The 14,656-nt window shown below is 49.0% G+C and overlaps 1 protein-coding gene and 1 long non-coding RNA gene across 8 annotated transcripts in view; one reads left to right on the forward strand and one right to left on the reverse strand.

Moving 5' to 3' along the window:
- LOC133495449 (uncharacterized) overlaps positions 1-14,656 on the forward strand; it is a 107,076-nt gene that overhangs the window by 27,863 nt on the left and 64,557 nt on the right. For 4 of the 7 annotated variants that reach the window (XR_009793570.1, XR_009793569.1, XR_009793568.1 and 1 more), the window contains one exon: positions 4,140-4,300. The exons of the other annotated variants lie outside the window; for them this stretch is intronic. This is a non-coding gene — a long non-coding RNA (uncharacterized LOC133495449). The remainder of the gene's footprint in view (positions 1-4,139; positions 4,301-14,656) is intronic. 7 annotated transcript variants of the gene reach the window in all.
- Positions 1,600-7,559, reverse strand: LOC133495446 (zinc finger protein 503-like). The gene is made up of 2 exons (XM_061810083.1): positions 4,262-7,559; positions 1,600-3,698 (listed from the first exon to the last, which is right to left on the reverse strand). The coding sequence occupies exons 1-2, from the start codon at positions 4,538-4,540 to the stop codon at positions 2,253-2,255; spliced, it is 1,725 nt and encodes a 574-aa protein (XP_061666067.1). The 5' UTR covers positions 4,541-7,559; the 3' UTR covers positions 1,600-2,252.

Genomic DNA, 14,656 nt, shown 5'->3' on the forward strand with positions numbered 1-14,656 from the left:
AGGACAATTTCTTTTTGGTCAAAATGAAGTCCATCTGCTCTATTTTAACAGTCCTTTGGTACTAAGCTACTATTACACGAAGTGGAAAACTGCAAATAGGTATGTTTTGCGGGGTGAATCAGCAAATTTGCTAATGTCGAAACAAAAATGTGCAAGGTGATTTAAGTGCGTTTTTGGAGCGTTTGCCGGTTCAATCGTTTCGATCGCTTTTTAGAAAACTCAACTTCTATCTGTTTGGCGAACCTTATTAAATGCTCTCAAGGACCGGGATACGGCCCACGGACTGCAGATTGCCCAACCCTGCGAGTACTGATTGCTAACTTGCGATAATATCAAAACAAATGGCCCCAAAACACAAAACAGCCTTCAGCGTTGCATGTTGGCACTGATCAATTGTGTCTTCAGCATACTTTCTTCACCCGCCAGCCGCCTTCATGCCTAAAACATTCAATGATTGACGCTACGTATACGTGTGTACAATACGTGACATCAGCGGACTTCTTTTTGCCAGAAGGCGATGATAACACGCACATGCAACATTTAAAGTTTAAAAAAAAAAAAAAAAAACACCTTAAGGAGGATATCCACAACTGAGAGCAGGGGTGGTCAAACCTGCGGCCCGTGTGTCACGTAAGGCCCCTGAGGGGAATTGGTCTGGCCCATTGTGCAATTCTAAAAACCTCGGAAGGTGTTATTATACCCAACCCACAAGTGATCAAAATAGATCGTGATAAACGTTTATTTTTTTTTTTTTTTCCACAAGCCCTCAGATGAGAAATGTTTCATTTTTTTTACATTTGGAGGTCAACGGAATGCTGTAATTTAGTCCATCAACGCAAACTGAGATGGGGAAAAAAATGTCTACCTTCCCAAAGATAATAGATCCACTTTTGTTGACTTTAATACTGTATTTAATATTGTGACTGTAGGAAAATAATGCAGAGAGCCATTCCTAATATTTCGACCCTCTCGCGTATTGTTGTTGAACACCAAAATGGGTGAATTGTTACATAAATTGTATTATTACCAAATCTGCTCATTTTAATGTATGGGCCGTTCCTCAAAATCGGTGCCATTTGCACCCGCACAAAATAAAAACACTGAAGGTTTTTTGTTTTTTTTTAAGTAGAGCATCTTGAATAGTGAGCTTATTGTATATTTCATAAATAAAAAAAAAAAAAATGAACTACCTTGAACAGTTGAAAAATAGCATCTGTTGCCTGTCCGCCGTGTGCCAAAATTAGAAATGACTATGAAATATGATCATTTAAATCTTTCAGAATTGTACAAATGTGTTAGTCCTCATCTCAATTACCGTACGTATATTTTCTTTTAAAAAAGACAAGCATTTAGTTTAATCCACACGAGTCGTGTCCCTGGGTTTTCACTCACTCTCGTGGTCCAAACAGTCATCTGGTCCACCGGAAGTTGCGTCACTCGTCACTCGGATCGGGACGTGGCCAAAAGTGCCCCCCCCCCTCCCCCCTCCCCACCCCTCACCCAATTTTAATCGTTTCATCGCTGTAAAGCTAATAGCACAAACGCCGTCTTCCATACATTTTCCAATTTTATGCGAAGACTTCACTTGTATTACTTTCGGTCGTGCTACTCAAATGAGTTTTACTCCAATAAAATGACGACAAAAGCAAGGTTGCCTGAGAAGGACCCATGCACACTTTGAGTAGTTCAATATGTCTCATCATCTCAAACGCTGACAAAGTTTCTTTTGAGAGCGAGACGAGCAAAAGGCACCAATTTAGCCCAGAAGTTTAAGTATTGCAAAATTATATTTTAATTTGAACACCATAATGTTCAAGCCTTAAGGCCTGTTGGCTACTCCGTGGAAAAGGAACGAGTATTTTTAAAAAGTAGAAATGTGCCATACGGGCTTCATGCTGCTTTTTGTTCCCCACAAAAATCAACACAAATCCGCTGATTGTTCTTCCACATCCATCAAAAGTGCTGACAACCCAAAAGGCCCGTTTTGTTTGAATTCCTTCCTTTAGGGGTTGGGTGTCTCCCAAATAATGCACATTGACGCTCTTGCAAGTTATATTATAATAGCTTTTTTAATTTTTTTTTTTTTTTTTTTTTTAAAGTCACGCTTGAAGCTATCTCAAATAAATACACCGATCCCCAGATGGATCCAGTCCCTGCATGAAGTACATATAAAAACTCATCGGGCCCAAATCACCTTTATAAATGTATTTTATATATATATATCTATATATATATAGTTGTCGGAATTGTCTCTACTGGTATCCCAAAGCCGAGGCTGTCGTCAGTCTTTGTCCATACAAGGCGTACGGGGAGTAATAGGTTCCGGCGGCCGCAGGCACCGGCACCGGCACCGGCGCTCCGGGGGCGGGCAGGGGGCTCTTGGAGTACGGGTGGTAGCGGCTGCCCAGCCCGAGCGGGTGATGCGGTCCCCGCAGGGAGAGGGCGCCGGGGGTGGCCGGGCTGCCGCCGGAGGGCACGTGCATGTGGCAGGCCATGGCGGCGGCGGCGGCGAGCGAGGACGACGATCCCGGGTAGCCGGCGAGCAGCTTCTCCGAACCGGTCGCGAAGGCCGTGTGAGTCCGCAGGTGGCCGAGCAGCTCCTCGGAGCTGGAGAAGCGCTTGTCGCACGCGCCGTTCGCCGACACCCAGTTGCAGACGTGCGGCAGCGGGTCGTTGGGCAGCACGAAGCCGTACGGGTACAGCGGGTGTCCGCCGAACGTCGGCGCCGAGGAAGGCACGCCGTGCAGCGGGTGCGCGGAGTACACGAGCGGGTATCCGGACTTGAGTGCCGAGGCGGCGTCGTGCGCGCAGTTTGCCCCGGAGGCCGCCGCCGCCGCCGTCAAATGGCCGCTGCAGTGGTAGCTGAGGCAGTAGGGGTCCCGGCACAGGCTGGCCGACATGAGGGAGGGAGGGGACGCCGCGGCCAGGGGGCTGGTCCCGGCCTTGCTGCACGCTGCGAACTGCGCGCTCAGGAGCTGCCCGCCGGATTTGGCGTGCTCCAGGCTCATGCCGGGAGGCAGGAACGGCTGCGGATAACCCGCGTAGGCGCCCGCGAGACTCCCGGGGTAGGAAATGCCGGCGGGGGGCAGGGGGAAAACCGCGTGGCCTGGCTTGTAAGGGGAAACCGGAGCCACCAACCCGGAGCCGAGCACCGAGGAGTCCGACGTGAGAGCCTTGGACCCCGGCGTGCTCTCCTGGGTCCTGTCGGGGCTTATTCCACTGGTCCTGTGGCCGCCGTTACTCTCCGGCGAAGCCGCGTTTGTGTTGCGCTCGCCGCACTCCTTTTTGTCCTCCTTGTCCGTCGCCGCTTTGCCCTCGCACGGCAGCGGGGAGTCCGAGGCGGAGCTGGAGCTGGAGCCGGAGCCCGGGCTGGGGCCGGGGCCGGGGCTGGCGGAGGCGCCGGGGCTGCCTGTCCTGGGCGTAAACGGCGGGCAGGTGGCGCTCGGCACCCGGAAACCGTTCTTATCCCCGTTCGGGCTCGACTCCTTCTTGCTGTCCGACGACGACGACTTTGCGTACGGTTTGAAGCTCGACTTGTCGTCCGCGCCGATGTCGCTGATCTTCAGGGGCCCGGCCTTGCCGTCTTTGTCCCCGCCGGAGGCCACCGAGGAGAGCTTGGACGAGGCGGGGGGGTCCGGCTTGCCGATCTGGGAGCACGTTTGAGCCAAAAGCGCCAGTGGGCTTTTCTTGGCGTCCAGCTGGGACACAGAGCACATCTCCGTTAACAACTTTGTGTTTGTGTATTTATGCAAGCAAAATAAATGCATCGTTTTAGACGTACCGCAGCCCTTTTCGCCCCCCCCCCAAAAAAAAAAAATCTGATTGATTTCAAAGTCTAACATCTTGAAAGCATTCCATCATTTTTATTTGTTTACCTATTTGTAAAAGAGGCGTTTTATTGTTGTTGTTGTTGCGGCCACGTTAGAAACATTTGCAAGTCGGCCTTTAACCGAAAATCCTACAAATGAAGCGGCCGCCTCGTCAATATTTACAATTGCTCGTGCGTGCATTCCGTGTCAAATGCGTCTGCGTTTTAGCAACGGATTCGAATTGGAAATCAGAAGTCAGGAAATGCAGTGGCGACCACATTTTAACTCGCCAAGACAAAACAAATGATCGAGTCCATTCATATCGAGCAGGGAAGAAGATCCGTTTGCTACAGTTGTGCCAGACGACGTGGCCAGCGGCCCGGATCTGCCACCCGGCCCGACCCCACCCCGGCCAACTTTGCCGCGGAAAGGAGCGACGCGGGCGGACTCACCTCGATGGGGCTGATCGGCGTGGACGGCAGCGGCTGGAGGTACTCCGGGTGCATGATGTGTCCCGCCCGGGCCGTCAGCATTTTCAGCAGCTTGATGGGCAGACGGCCGGCCTGGCGGTGCGGGTCCGCGGGGGAGAAAACTGCGTCTGCGGCGAAGCTGCGGTGCGCGTACGGACGGCCGACGGGGCTCGGCGCGCCTCTCTCCCCGGACGCGGGGCGGCTCTCCCACGCTGGATTGCTGCTATGTCTCGGGACAGACACCGCGGGCGACGTGATCATGACCCGAAGCCCGAAGCCGAGAAATGCATGTGTGGGTAATGCCCCGTGGAAAGCCCCAAACACCCAAAGCGTTAAATCCTCACGGGCGAGCGTGGAGAATCCGTCGCGCGTCACCTTCTCCCGTCGGCGTCCTGTGACGGTGTGGTCGCAGGTCCGAAAGCGCGCTCGGATTACAGCGGCAGCGGCGGCAGGAGGAGGGGTCGTGGTGCGCCAAAGGAAGGCAGGATCACTCCGCCTCCACCCGCTCGGCCGCGTCCTTGCACGCGCGCTCTAGTCCGCGCGGACGGCAGCCTGCAAGAGTTGATTCGAGGTGAAAAGATGATGTGCGGCATCTACGCCGGGGTGTCTTTCACGCGTGACGTGCGGCACCCACGCGAGGGTGTCTTTCGCGCTCGCGGCGCCTTTTAACGTGGACTTTCCACGTGCAATTGGGAATGTGCGCATGCGCGGCACTCCCCGACGTGACCGAAATCAACGAATCCGGCGGTTCGTTCGCCCTCATTGAGCCAAAGTAGAAATTTTACATCCACAAAATGGGAAAAGTGACGATCTCTTCTAACTATTATGAAGACCGAAATAAATCTTTCACTTATCAACAAGTTTGAGGCTTCAAGGTGGCGTTCCTGGTAGGGTAAAGGGCCCGTATTCGAACCCCAAACTTCAGAAACGCGAGGCACACATGCTAACCGCGCAGGCACTGTGCTGTCACAAACAGGAATTTAGAGACGTGAGCGTTTTGGACACTTACTGTCACGTTATTTGTGGGAGTTGATGCGAGTTCAGGTTGGCCAAACAACTCGTTTGCACCAGGACAAGTAAAGCAAACCCCAAAAGTGGTGGGGAAAAAAAAAAAAAAAAAAGGGAAGACAAACAAAATCGGAACAGTTTTTTTTCAGGGGCGTGGGGGGGGGGTGTCAGATCTCTTTTTAAAGACCCTGTGAAGTGAATTCCGAGATTTGTTTAACGCTAATTGTTGAAAACGTGACAATTACGGAGACATTGTGGTCTTCCTGCTTTGTTGGGTGTGGCTGAAACGGAGCGCCTCGGTTCTTATTTGTGGTTTTACCATCAAGCCGATCCTGTTAGCTCAGATGCAAGCTAGTGGCTAGCAAACGTTGGCGCATTTTTCACTCTTTTTTTTTTTAAGTCTCATTTGATATAGTCGGAAATGTATTTTTAATTGTGAAAATTTGGGACTCTCAAGGCCGAGCTCTACTTCGACCATAATTGCAAGCCTTTCCGATTGGCAACAACGCGCAAGTCAACCAGCACCACTTGGACTTGAGATCTTCCACTGTAGGTCGTCGCTGCTCATTCCCATGTCGACAAGACAAAGAGTCTTTTTTTTTTTTTTTTTGGGTTGTTTTTTGACCTTGCGTGAGTCATTACTAACAAAAAAAAAAACCAAACCTATGGCTGGGGAAAACAAGCAAGACGGCGACGTTTGCTCCCGTCCATCCGCTGACGCGTTTTCACGTCCTTTCCTGGCATCTGTCACTCCTCCGTCCCGCTTGCCAGTTTACCCGTCAGCCGTCTTCGCCTCAGTCATATTCAGGTCAGCGCCGAGCGCAAAATAAAGCGAAGTGGAAGCGTCTTTGCCGTAGCCCTCCATCATCTTGGCCTCTGTAATCTTCCCGTAAATCTCTTTAATGAAAGACAAACAAGAAGACGTTGCTGAGCTTTTCGTTCGACTATCCTGACCGTACTTCACTCTCGCTCTTCTGTGCTTTTTTTTTTTTTTTTTTAAACCTTCTCCAGGGCGGAAAAAAATTGAAATTCATAAAAAGTGCCAAAGTTTTGGTTCTTGTGGTGTGCCCCAGAGTTTGTTTTGAACTGTACCGAGGACCATTTGATTTGGTCCCGACGGGAGTTTTACCAGCCTTCTTTCTGAACCGCACCAAGGCCCAGTTGGCAAACTGCATCGAGGGGTTAAAACAAGCTAGAATGAAATAACTTTAAGATGGAGCGTGAAAGTCGCACCGCGAGATCTAAGGTTTGAGTCGGAGTCCTTCCTAATCATGTACTACGTGAAACCCGGGTAACTGTTTGTACCTTTTCATGTTGGAAAAGTGCAAAATGAAATGTTTGTGGAATAAATGAATGTCAGCGCATTGAATCCAAACTGCCATTTTTTTTTTTTCCCCCCCAACGCAAAGTGTTTTATGAAAACCTCCCGCGGTTGCAATTCATCACGAAATCTTCCATTTCCCAATTCCCGCCACCTCCTTTTCGAAAGAGGCCCACTTATCTTATTACTCAATAGCCTATAAACGTCCTGCTGATCAGGCGAAAAGTTAAACAGATGCAAGTGTTTTTTGATTGATAACGGCCACTGCCGTATTCGGCACCGGCCTGTCAGCCGCTGACACGGCCGCTTGACTTATTAGGACAGGGAAGGGCGACCATAAATTCCCGGCGTCAGCCAAAAACTCTTTTATTGTGGCCCTGATGGATGGGCCGCCGAGGCGCTCACCAAATTCCCGGCTCGGTCCCTAAATGGCTGCACATTTTTCCTCCCCCTTCCACTGTCGTCGTAATTCATTACTTTTAAACGGAGGGCCTGAAATCTCCCGCTTGTATTTCACCGAGCCGGGACACGTTTATGGACCGGGCGCAGCCGCGCTGCCAATACGGCAGCTTCAAAGTAGGACATCGGCGAAGGAGTCGGGTCTCGGGGAGCTTTCAAAGATTTAGCAATTTGGACGTACCGAGTGATCGTAACTCAACGGCGCTTCCTCCGCTTTTAGTTTGTTTTTTTTTTTTTTTTTTTTTTTTGTGCGGTCGCCGTTCCCGGTCCTTGGCCGGAATGAACACAACGCAAAATAATTGACATTGTTTGTAAACTTTTGACACCGAATCCCACCTCCAAAATACTTGGCTCTTTTGAGTACCACCATCGTGACCGACATGAAACTATAGCAGCTTAGCGTGTTTTATTGCTATTTACTGTATTCATGTGAACGTCCACTTTTTGTGGAATATCGAGGCCGAGTCCTAAAATCGACAATTGAAACGCTCAAAAGATGTGTAATTTCTTTTAGATCAAAGAAAATGGCGGCAAAGCACTAGTTAGGGCTACATTGGAAGTCCTCCACTTATATAAAAAAAAAACATAAATATGTATATTGTTTGTGCATAGGAAAATAATAATAATAAAAGAACAATTCCAACAAAGAAGAGTCCAGGTGCCTCGATTCGCACGACCTGGGTCACCGACAAGCTACAAAGGCATAAAGAAAAAACATTTTTCTTGACCTTGTGACAGTTGAAAATGACTTTCACAATAATGCTCCGACGCTAACAATCAAATGCCCCTGTGGCGAAATCCCAAAGCATTCTGGTTCAGCCGGCGTCGCTTAAAACATCCCAGAGGGCTTCGAGAACGACCAACTGAAAAAAAGTCAAACGGGTCTTCGTACGCGAGCAGAAACCGCCGCGACGCGAAAATTCTCCCGTCACGTCACGTCAGGGCGGCGGCGGGCCGATCGGACGTGACAGCTAAAAAGGAGAGAGGACGGTCGGAAGGTGCTATTGTTTCACGGCGCTCTCCTGCCTTAAAATGGCGCCGCCCGGACGACGGCGATTGCTCCTGTTTAATTGATTCGCCTTGCGCCGAGGCCTGTCACATTAATAATGGTTAAGTACAGCCCCAGTGTGTGGCGTCTGCGGGGAAATTAAAGGCCTTAACTAACTGCCGTCTGCCAGGCGAGGGCTGCCTTTTATACTCACAAGAGGCATCGGGCCACTTCCATCCTAAGTGGGACAAATTACTAGTTGCTGTACTGTATTGCCTTGACTTATACAAGTTTTCAGATTCCGAGCGAAGCCAGAAACATATCGGCGCGTTTGCCGACAAACTGTTGAAGGGGACAAGCGGGTCGGACGGCCTTGTCGTGACTTAAAAATAAGTATTTGCGGTCAATCTATCGCAAACTATTCTCCAAAAAGAGTCAAAGTCAAAATCATCTTACAAAACCCTGAAAAAATATACAGCTGACTCTCCATAAATCCCACTCACAACCCAGTTTAAACTTGGCCCCTCCCTCAAATAGAAATCTTTCTCAGCCAAGATGTATCGCTTACTCCGGCAAACTCCCTCGATGCCTATTAACGTGCAACTTTCCGATTAAGACGACGTTTTGGCGTTTCGGAACGAGCACCAAAAAAAAATGCAAATTGCTGAATACGAGGAGCTACTGTTGTATTTTCACACATATTATATATATATAAAAGAAACCTTTTTTATTTGAATAGCTCTGAATCTGTCTTTATTATAACCTGATCTCATTATGATGTCGCGTGTCGAGGCAAAGCGCTGACAAGGAAAAACGGTGTTGAGTGAATAAGATCCAGATTAGCGCTAACGTCGCCGGGCCCTTTGACAGCCCGCAGGAGACACGGGAGTCGCTCCGATATTTCCGCCACCGAATGACAGTTTGAAATTGCTCCCATCACCTCGATAGCCGCGGTAATGCACCTTGAATGCGCCGCGTCTTTAAAGTGCGGGGAATTAAGACTCGGGAGTCGTCCTTCGAGAAAATAGACTAGCTTTCTTCTTTGAAGGCGGGCGGTGGTCCCTGCCACGGAATAAGAAGTTGTCGGGTAGTGTTACCGGTGTGACGCGGGTAAGAGGGGACACTTTGGATCCTTAAAAGTCAAGCCGGCGTACGCCCCCTCGTTCTCGGAGGGGAATCTCGAAGAGTTGGCGAAGTTGAGGTGCCGCCAAAGATGGCGGCGGCTGAAGGGTCTTTTTCCACGTTGTCTCCTCGATTAGTCAAAGCTGGTCAGGAGGAGGAAGTTAAAGCCCGCCGAGATTAAGCGCGGTCGTCCACTCGCCGCAGTATCAGGCAGGTGAGGATGTCATGGTGTACGCCGGCGTTAGCGTCAGCGCTGAACGACGGCTCAGTGCCACCCGACAGCTGCCATATTACCCGTTAAGAACTTTGCGGAAACTTTGTCAAGTCACTCCTGCGCAAGCGTTATCTGCTTGTCTGGCCCTGGGGGATTAGGAACACGCTTCTGTCATTTCGGGGGTTCTGTAGTCGTTTTTAGTTGTTTTCCATCCTCGCCGATTAAACCAGAAGGCAAAGTAAATCTGCGATGGCTCAGATTTGATTTTCCATGGGTGGAGAATGTACAGGTAGCGTGTTTTGACGCTCGGGGGGGGATGAGCGTCTGTGATGGGCAGATGATTTCCCGTAAAGCGGGACCCGGAGAACCGTCCTGTCACATTTCACAAGCGGGATTAGAGATTCGCGGGAGGGGCCCCGGAATTAGCGTCAGGCGGTCGGTCGGAGCCTTTCGACACTTACCGCTCCATTTGTCGACTTAGTGATCAAATGCGCGGTCTGACGGTTTGTTGGCTCGTCGTCCGCGGTCTGTTTGCTACGCGCTCGCTCGTGGGCGTTTTCCATTAGGTCACTCGTTCTCCGAGTTGTGACGCTCATCCAAGACAGCTTTTGTTCCTAAAAAAAAAAAAAAGTTGTATTATTATTATGGCAAGGCACTGGAAGATTACGCACAGTTTTTAGCGTTAACATTCCCGGTTAAATGTAGAACAAAACGGTACGTCGTGATTTGTTTTGAATGTAGTGCACATGAAAGTTTAAAAAAAAAAAAAAGAGCAACCTAAATGTTTTTTAAAAACATATTGAACGTAAAAGTTAAACACTGTACAACAGAAGTGAATTCAGGGCAGTGATCTTTTGGCATACTGCTAGCGGGAGATTAGCGCTACACGGGCTTCCTCTCGTTTTCTACAATCACTGAATTGAATGTTCAAACTGTGCATGATCATATTGTACATTTTTTTGTAAGTATCATTCAGTTGCGTTTAACTTGGGCACGCATGTCGTCTTTTGGAATTTATTGTCAAACAATACTATTAATATGTTTCAGCAATGAAGTTTCCCCAGTGTTTTGATCAACACTTTTAGACGGGGAAGTTTTCATTGCGGTTGTACTCGGTGTAGTTGTTGAAGTACTGCTTCAGGATCAGGTTACGCCGGTCTCGTTCTGCAAGAAGCGGTCTTGGCGCGCCGTGTGGTACAGCTGCCCGGGAGCCTTCAGGCTAGGGAGCGACTGAACTCAAAAGACAAAGTGGAAGGAGGCCCGACAAATGAAATAAAACTTCATAAAACCTGCCAGCGGTGTCAGTTATTATCCGTATCTCCGGCGCGTTACAGTTGGGCGACGCCGCCCCGCCGCCTTCTCGTCCCGTCGGCTCGGATCCGTCACGTCCTCGACTGTTTCTTTCAAGTCGCGAGTGTCAGCGCGGCGAGGACTCCTAATTGACAAGTGAGCGGCACGGAGCGCGGACGGCCGCCTTTATTTGGGTGCCAAGAAGGCCCGCGTTTGTTGTGATGAGCTATTATTGGCAGGACCCGGCGGCGGATGGCAGTCAGGCTGGAAATTGGATTTGGCGGTGGACAGAGAGGAGCCTTGTCGTTGTCTCCGGCCCAGTTCAGTCTCACCGTACGTTCCGGGCTGCGGGTCTCCGTACCGTTCGCGAGGCGCACAGAAATGGATCCGTTCATCAGATTCTCTTGCGAGGCTAATTTACTGATGGAATGCTGTGTAACGGCAGACATAATTGAATGTCTGCTGGATTATGCGGTATCATGAAACATTTTAATCCATTAACCGGGAAGTCTGGATAACTCTTGCCCTGAAAACCAAATCCTCAGAACTAAGTCGCTGCAGCCAACCGTGTAAATGAACTTAACGGAGCCAATTCGTCAGAACCAATGCGTTGACCTCTGCATTTACAAGAGAAATCTGAGAATTTGTTGTAATGATGATGTACTGCTCCAGACTAAGTCGCCAGGACCTCGTCATTTCCACAAAAACGAGCCAATGGAACCAAAGATTATCCGTTTTATCATCTTGATCCTTGGATCAACATCCTTTCGAACCGGGCCCTTAAAACCCAATTCTTACACCCTCATGTTTTGAACTGCCGTAATCCCTTAGAACGCAAAAATCTTCCCCAAATGATTCGAAATAGACGGAATCGGAATGTGTGCGGGCTTTATGAGACCGTTATTCCTTTTTTTTTTTTTTTTTTCTTGTCATTATTATCGTGTATTCCCCCCCCCCCCCAACGCTAATGGCTTTTTCTATGGTCCTGTTGATTTACGGCCTTTCAAGCTTTGCGGCTGTCCATTAGACGCAGAGCTCCAGCACGCGAGTCCCGAAAGTCGTGCTTTTCAAAAACACGTTTGCGTGCGCCATTTTCTTTATTTTTGGTGTCTCTGCATCGCAAAGCCATTTTTTGTGTGTGAGCGCAAATCTTGTACATAAATGAAACTGTTTTACATACAATCAAAAACGCATTACAGAGAGCTGCTTTTTGTTATGACACATAGTGTGGGTATGGTATTCAGAAATAAATATGATTACAATATGAATATTAAATGTTGTGTTTTGACGAAAGTGGAACATCTTTACATTTTTTTTTTTTTTAAGGAAAGAGTGTCCGTTTAGGAAGGTGTAAGATCAATAGATTTTCATCATTTTAGTAACGTGGAATATAAAAAGTTTCTTCTCTTTAGAAAAAGTGCAACATTGTTGGGTTGCTATCTTTTTGAAGAAAGCGCAACGTCGATAGTTCGTCTCAATCTTAGGAAAGTGTGACACCGACGACGACGTCTTCTTTTCAGGAAATGAAAGATGCGGACAAGATCATAGATTTCAATCAATGATACGCTGCGTTTTCAGCGCTGCATTCGAGAACGGTAGCCGGCACACGCCCTTCCCCAATTGCAGACCATTCCAGAACCACATTCCGTTTGCGATGAATTATTTGCAGTCAACTTCCGGAATGAGCCCACGGCGAGGAATGTTTCATTTCAAGCGGATCGGCCGAGCGTCACCGGCCGACAAAGCCACCTGAAAATGAGATCTCCGTTGGCTTTTCTCTGAACTTTCCTGAAAGACATCCTCCCGCCGGTTTTTTTTTTTTTTTTTTTTTGGAACATTCTGCCGGGCTAGCTTTAAACTCCCCGGACAGTTGCCGTTCCTTGGCGTAAAATGTCCCCGGATCTTCCATAAACCTCACTTTTTATTAGCTCCTACACGAGGACGAGCCGTGCGGAACGAGGCGAGGCAAATCTAGAGCCGTGTCAGTTTAACTTTGTTCCCGTGGCGTCTATCTCGCCATTGATTAGCCGGTCGCCACGGGCGAGAGTATTTTGCCGTCGTCGTATTTCCTTGCCAGGTGATCCGGCTTTGCGCAAAATCAATGGTGGCCTTTGGTGTCGGCAAGCGCGGGGGAGCACATGTCTGACGCCTCCTGACTTTTTCATGAGGTGGCGTTTGAAGTTTTAAAACCCCCGTGGAGGATTCTCGAGGCGATGAGCGTAAAAAAAGGAAAGGAAAGAGGCGCGGCTTTCGAGCTGAAGCATTTTAATCGAATCGCCGTCTGATGGGCAAGGTCCAATGAGTCGATTTCACCCCCTGTAAGTCATTTCCCCGGCGTGGAGATATGACACATTTTGTAATTTATGGTAACATAATGGCATGTGTTTTCTCTTACGATTATCCTCATAAGTCCCCTCTTAAGTCTTCCTTGTCTTCGGGCTTACTCAAAGAAGAAGAAGAAGAAGAGGAGGAGGAGGAGGAGCATGACCTCAAAGCGTCTTTTGTTGAGCAGGCACGATTCATGTGATTGGGGGGGGGGGGGGGGGGGCTGTGCGGCGAGTCGACGGGTGGTCCCGCAAAGTCCAGCTTGAGTTCAGCAGTGCCGGTGGTCTCGACCGTTGGGTCACGTCTGGCCGTTCCCCGCAAAGTTCAGGAGCACGCCATCGAGAATCCAAAAGTCCAAAAATGAAAACCAATGAAATGATCATGATGATGATGATCGGCGTGTAAATCGGTGAAGGGACGATGAATTTGCCCGTCACGGCTACCTTTGACAATCGTCATAAATCGGATTGAGCGGGGCCAGTTGGGACAAATCAGGCGTGTCCAAACATTTTGCTCCACGGACCGCATCCAGAATTATGGAAGGATGCCAGGGCCACTTTGGCATTCTGCAGCTTTAATTTATAAAATACAATAAAACCAATCAACCAACTCTACAATGTTTTTTTTTTTTTAATAAATACAGTGGTGGTATCTTGACTTCCTAGTCAATCCATATCAAGTCAAATGGAGTCGAGTTCGACGGTTAGTTTGCGTGTAAACTGCTGCTAAAGTGTAGTATGAGGAGTGCTTGGAGTATGTACAGTGTGTAGTGTAAGTGGCCACTTGTGGTACTTCGAAGAATCACTGATTAAATACTAAACTGTGCTTGAACCTAGCGGTGGATCCCACCTTTAAAAAAAAAAAAGAAAAAAATCCAGTTCATTACATTTGACTACAGTTGGGTTGTATTTAACTTTTCCGACATTTGTATCGGTTCAATGTTAATCGAAGCACGCATAATGTTAATTTTTCGTTATGTTGTGCCTTGTTTTTAAATGTAAACGAAAGCCGCTACACGGACCGGTTTTGCAATCTAAGTGTAGGCGAATTGCGAGCCGGGTGGGGGAGCACCGTATACCCCGAAACTTTGGACATCCCCTGTGTGGCGTAAAGCGTCAAAGGAGCCATTTAGCGGCGGATGGATGGGAACAGGCGACGCGGGGCGGCGGCATCCCGTGACCATCTGCGCGGGGGTCACGCTCGTTATGTGCGTCGGACGCAGATGCTCGTCGTACAACGCGGGCCTCTATGCGGGGCGTTGGACGCGTGACAAGACGCTTTAACGCCGCGTCACGCCGCATCAAGCCCGTTGCCGTTGCTGAACAGGTTTATTTGTGTATTTCCAACTGACAAAAAAGGGGGCGCTTTGTGTCGGAGCTTGGCGTCGTCTGCCCGGCCGACTTTTCCAGACGTCCGTGACGGCGTCAACAGAAGTTAAAGAAAGTCGGACTTTTCGGGCATAACGCGCTGCGCAAAGACGCTGAATTTGGGGAGAACGTGTCACGTCGCGTTCAACGGCCCCAACGTCGACGTTTAGCGTGCACGTCGGAGGCAACTCGAGGGTCATCGATTCCTGACTTGCAATCGTAAAGTTCAGTATTCAATCCTGCCACTGTTGTTTCCATAAGAGGACGTTAATCGGAGTAATGC

Source organism: Syngnathoides biaculeatus, chromosome 22, assembly GCF_019802595.1.
Source record: "Syngnathoides biaculeatus isolate LvHL_M chromosome 22, ASM1980259v1, whole genome shotgun sequence".
NCBI lineage: Eukaryota > Metazoa > Chordata > Actinopteri > Syngnathiformes > Syngnathidae > Syngnathoides > Syngnathoides biaculeatus.

Bases quoted from the DNA above. Each gene is read 5' to 3' on its own strand.
- LOC133495446 (XM_061810083.1), bottom strand. From the start codon at position 4,540: ATGATCACGTCGCCCGCGGTGTCTGTCCCGAGACATAGCAGCAATCCA. The intron at 3,699-4,261 runs GTGAGTCCGCCC...TCTGTGTCCCAG, and splicing joins CGCCGATCAGCCCCATCGAG to CTGGACGCCAAGAAAAGCCC.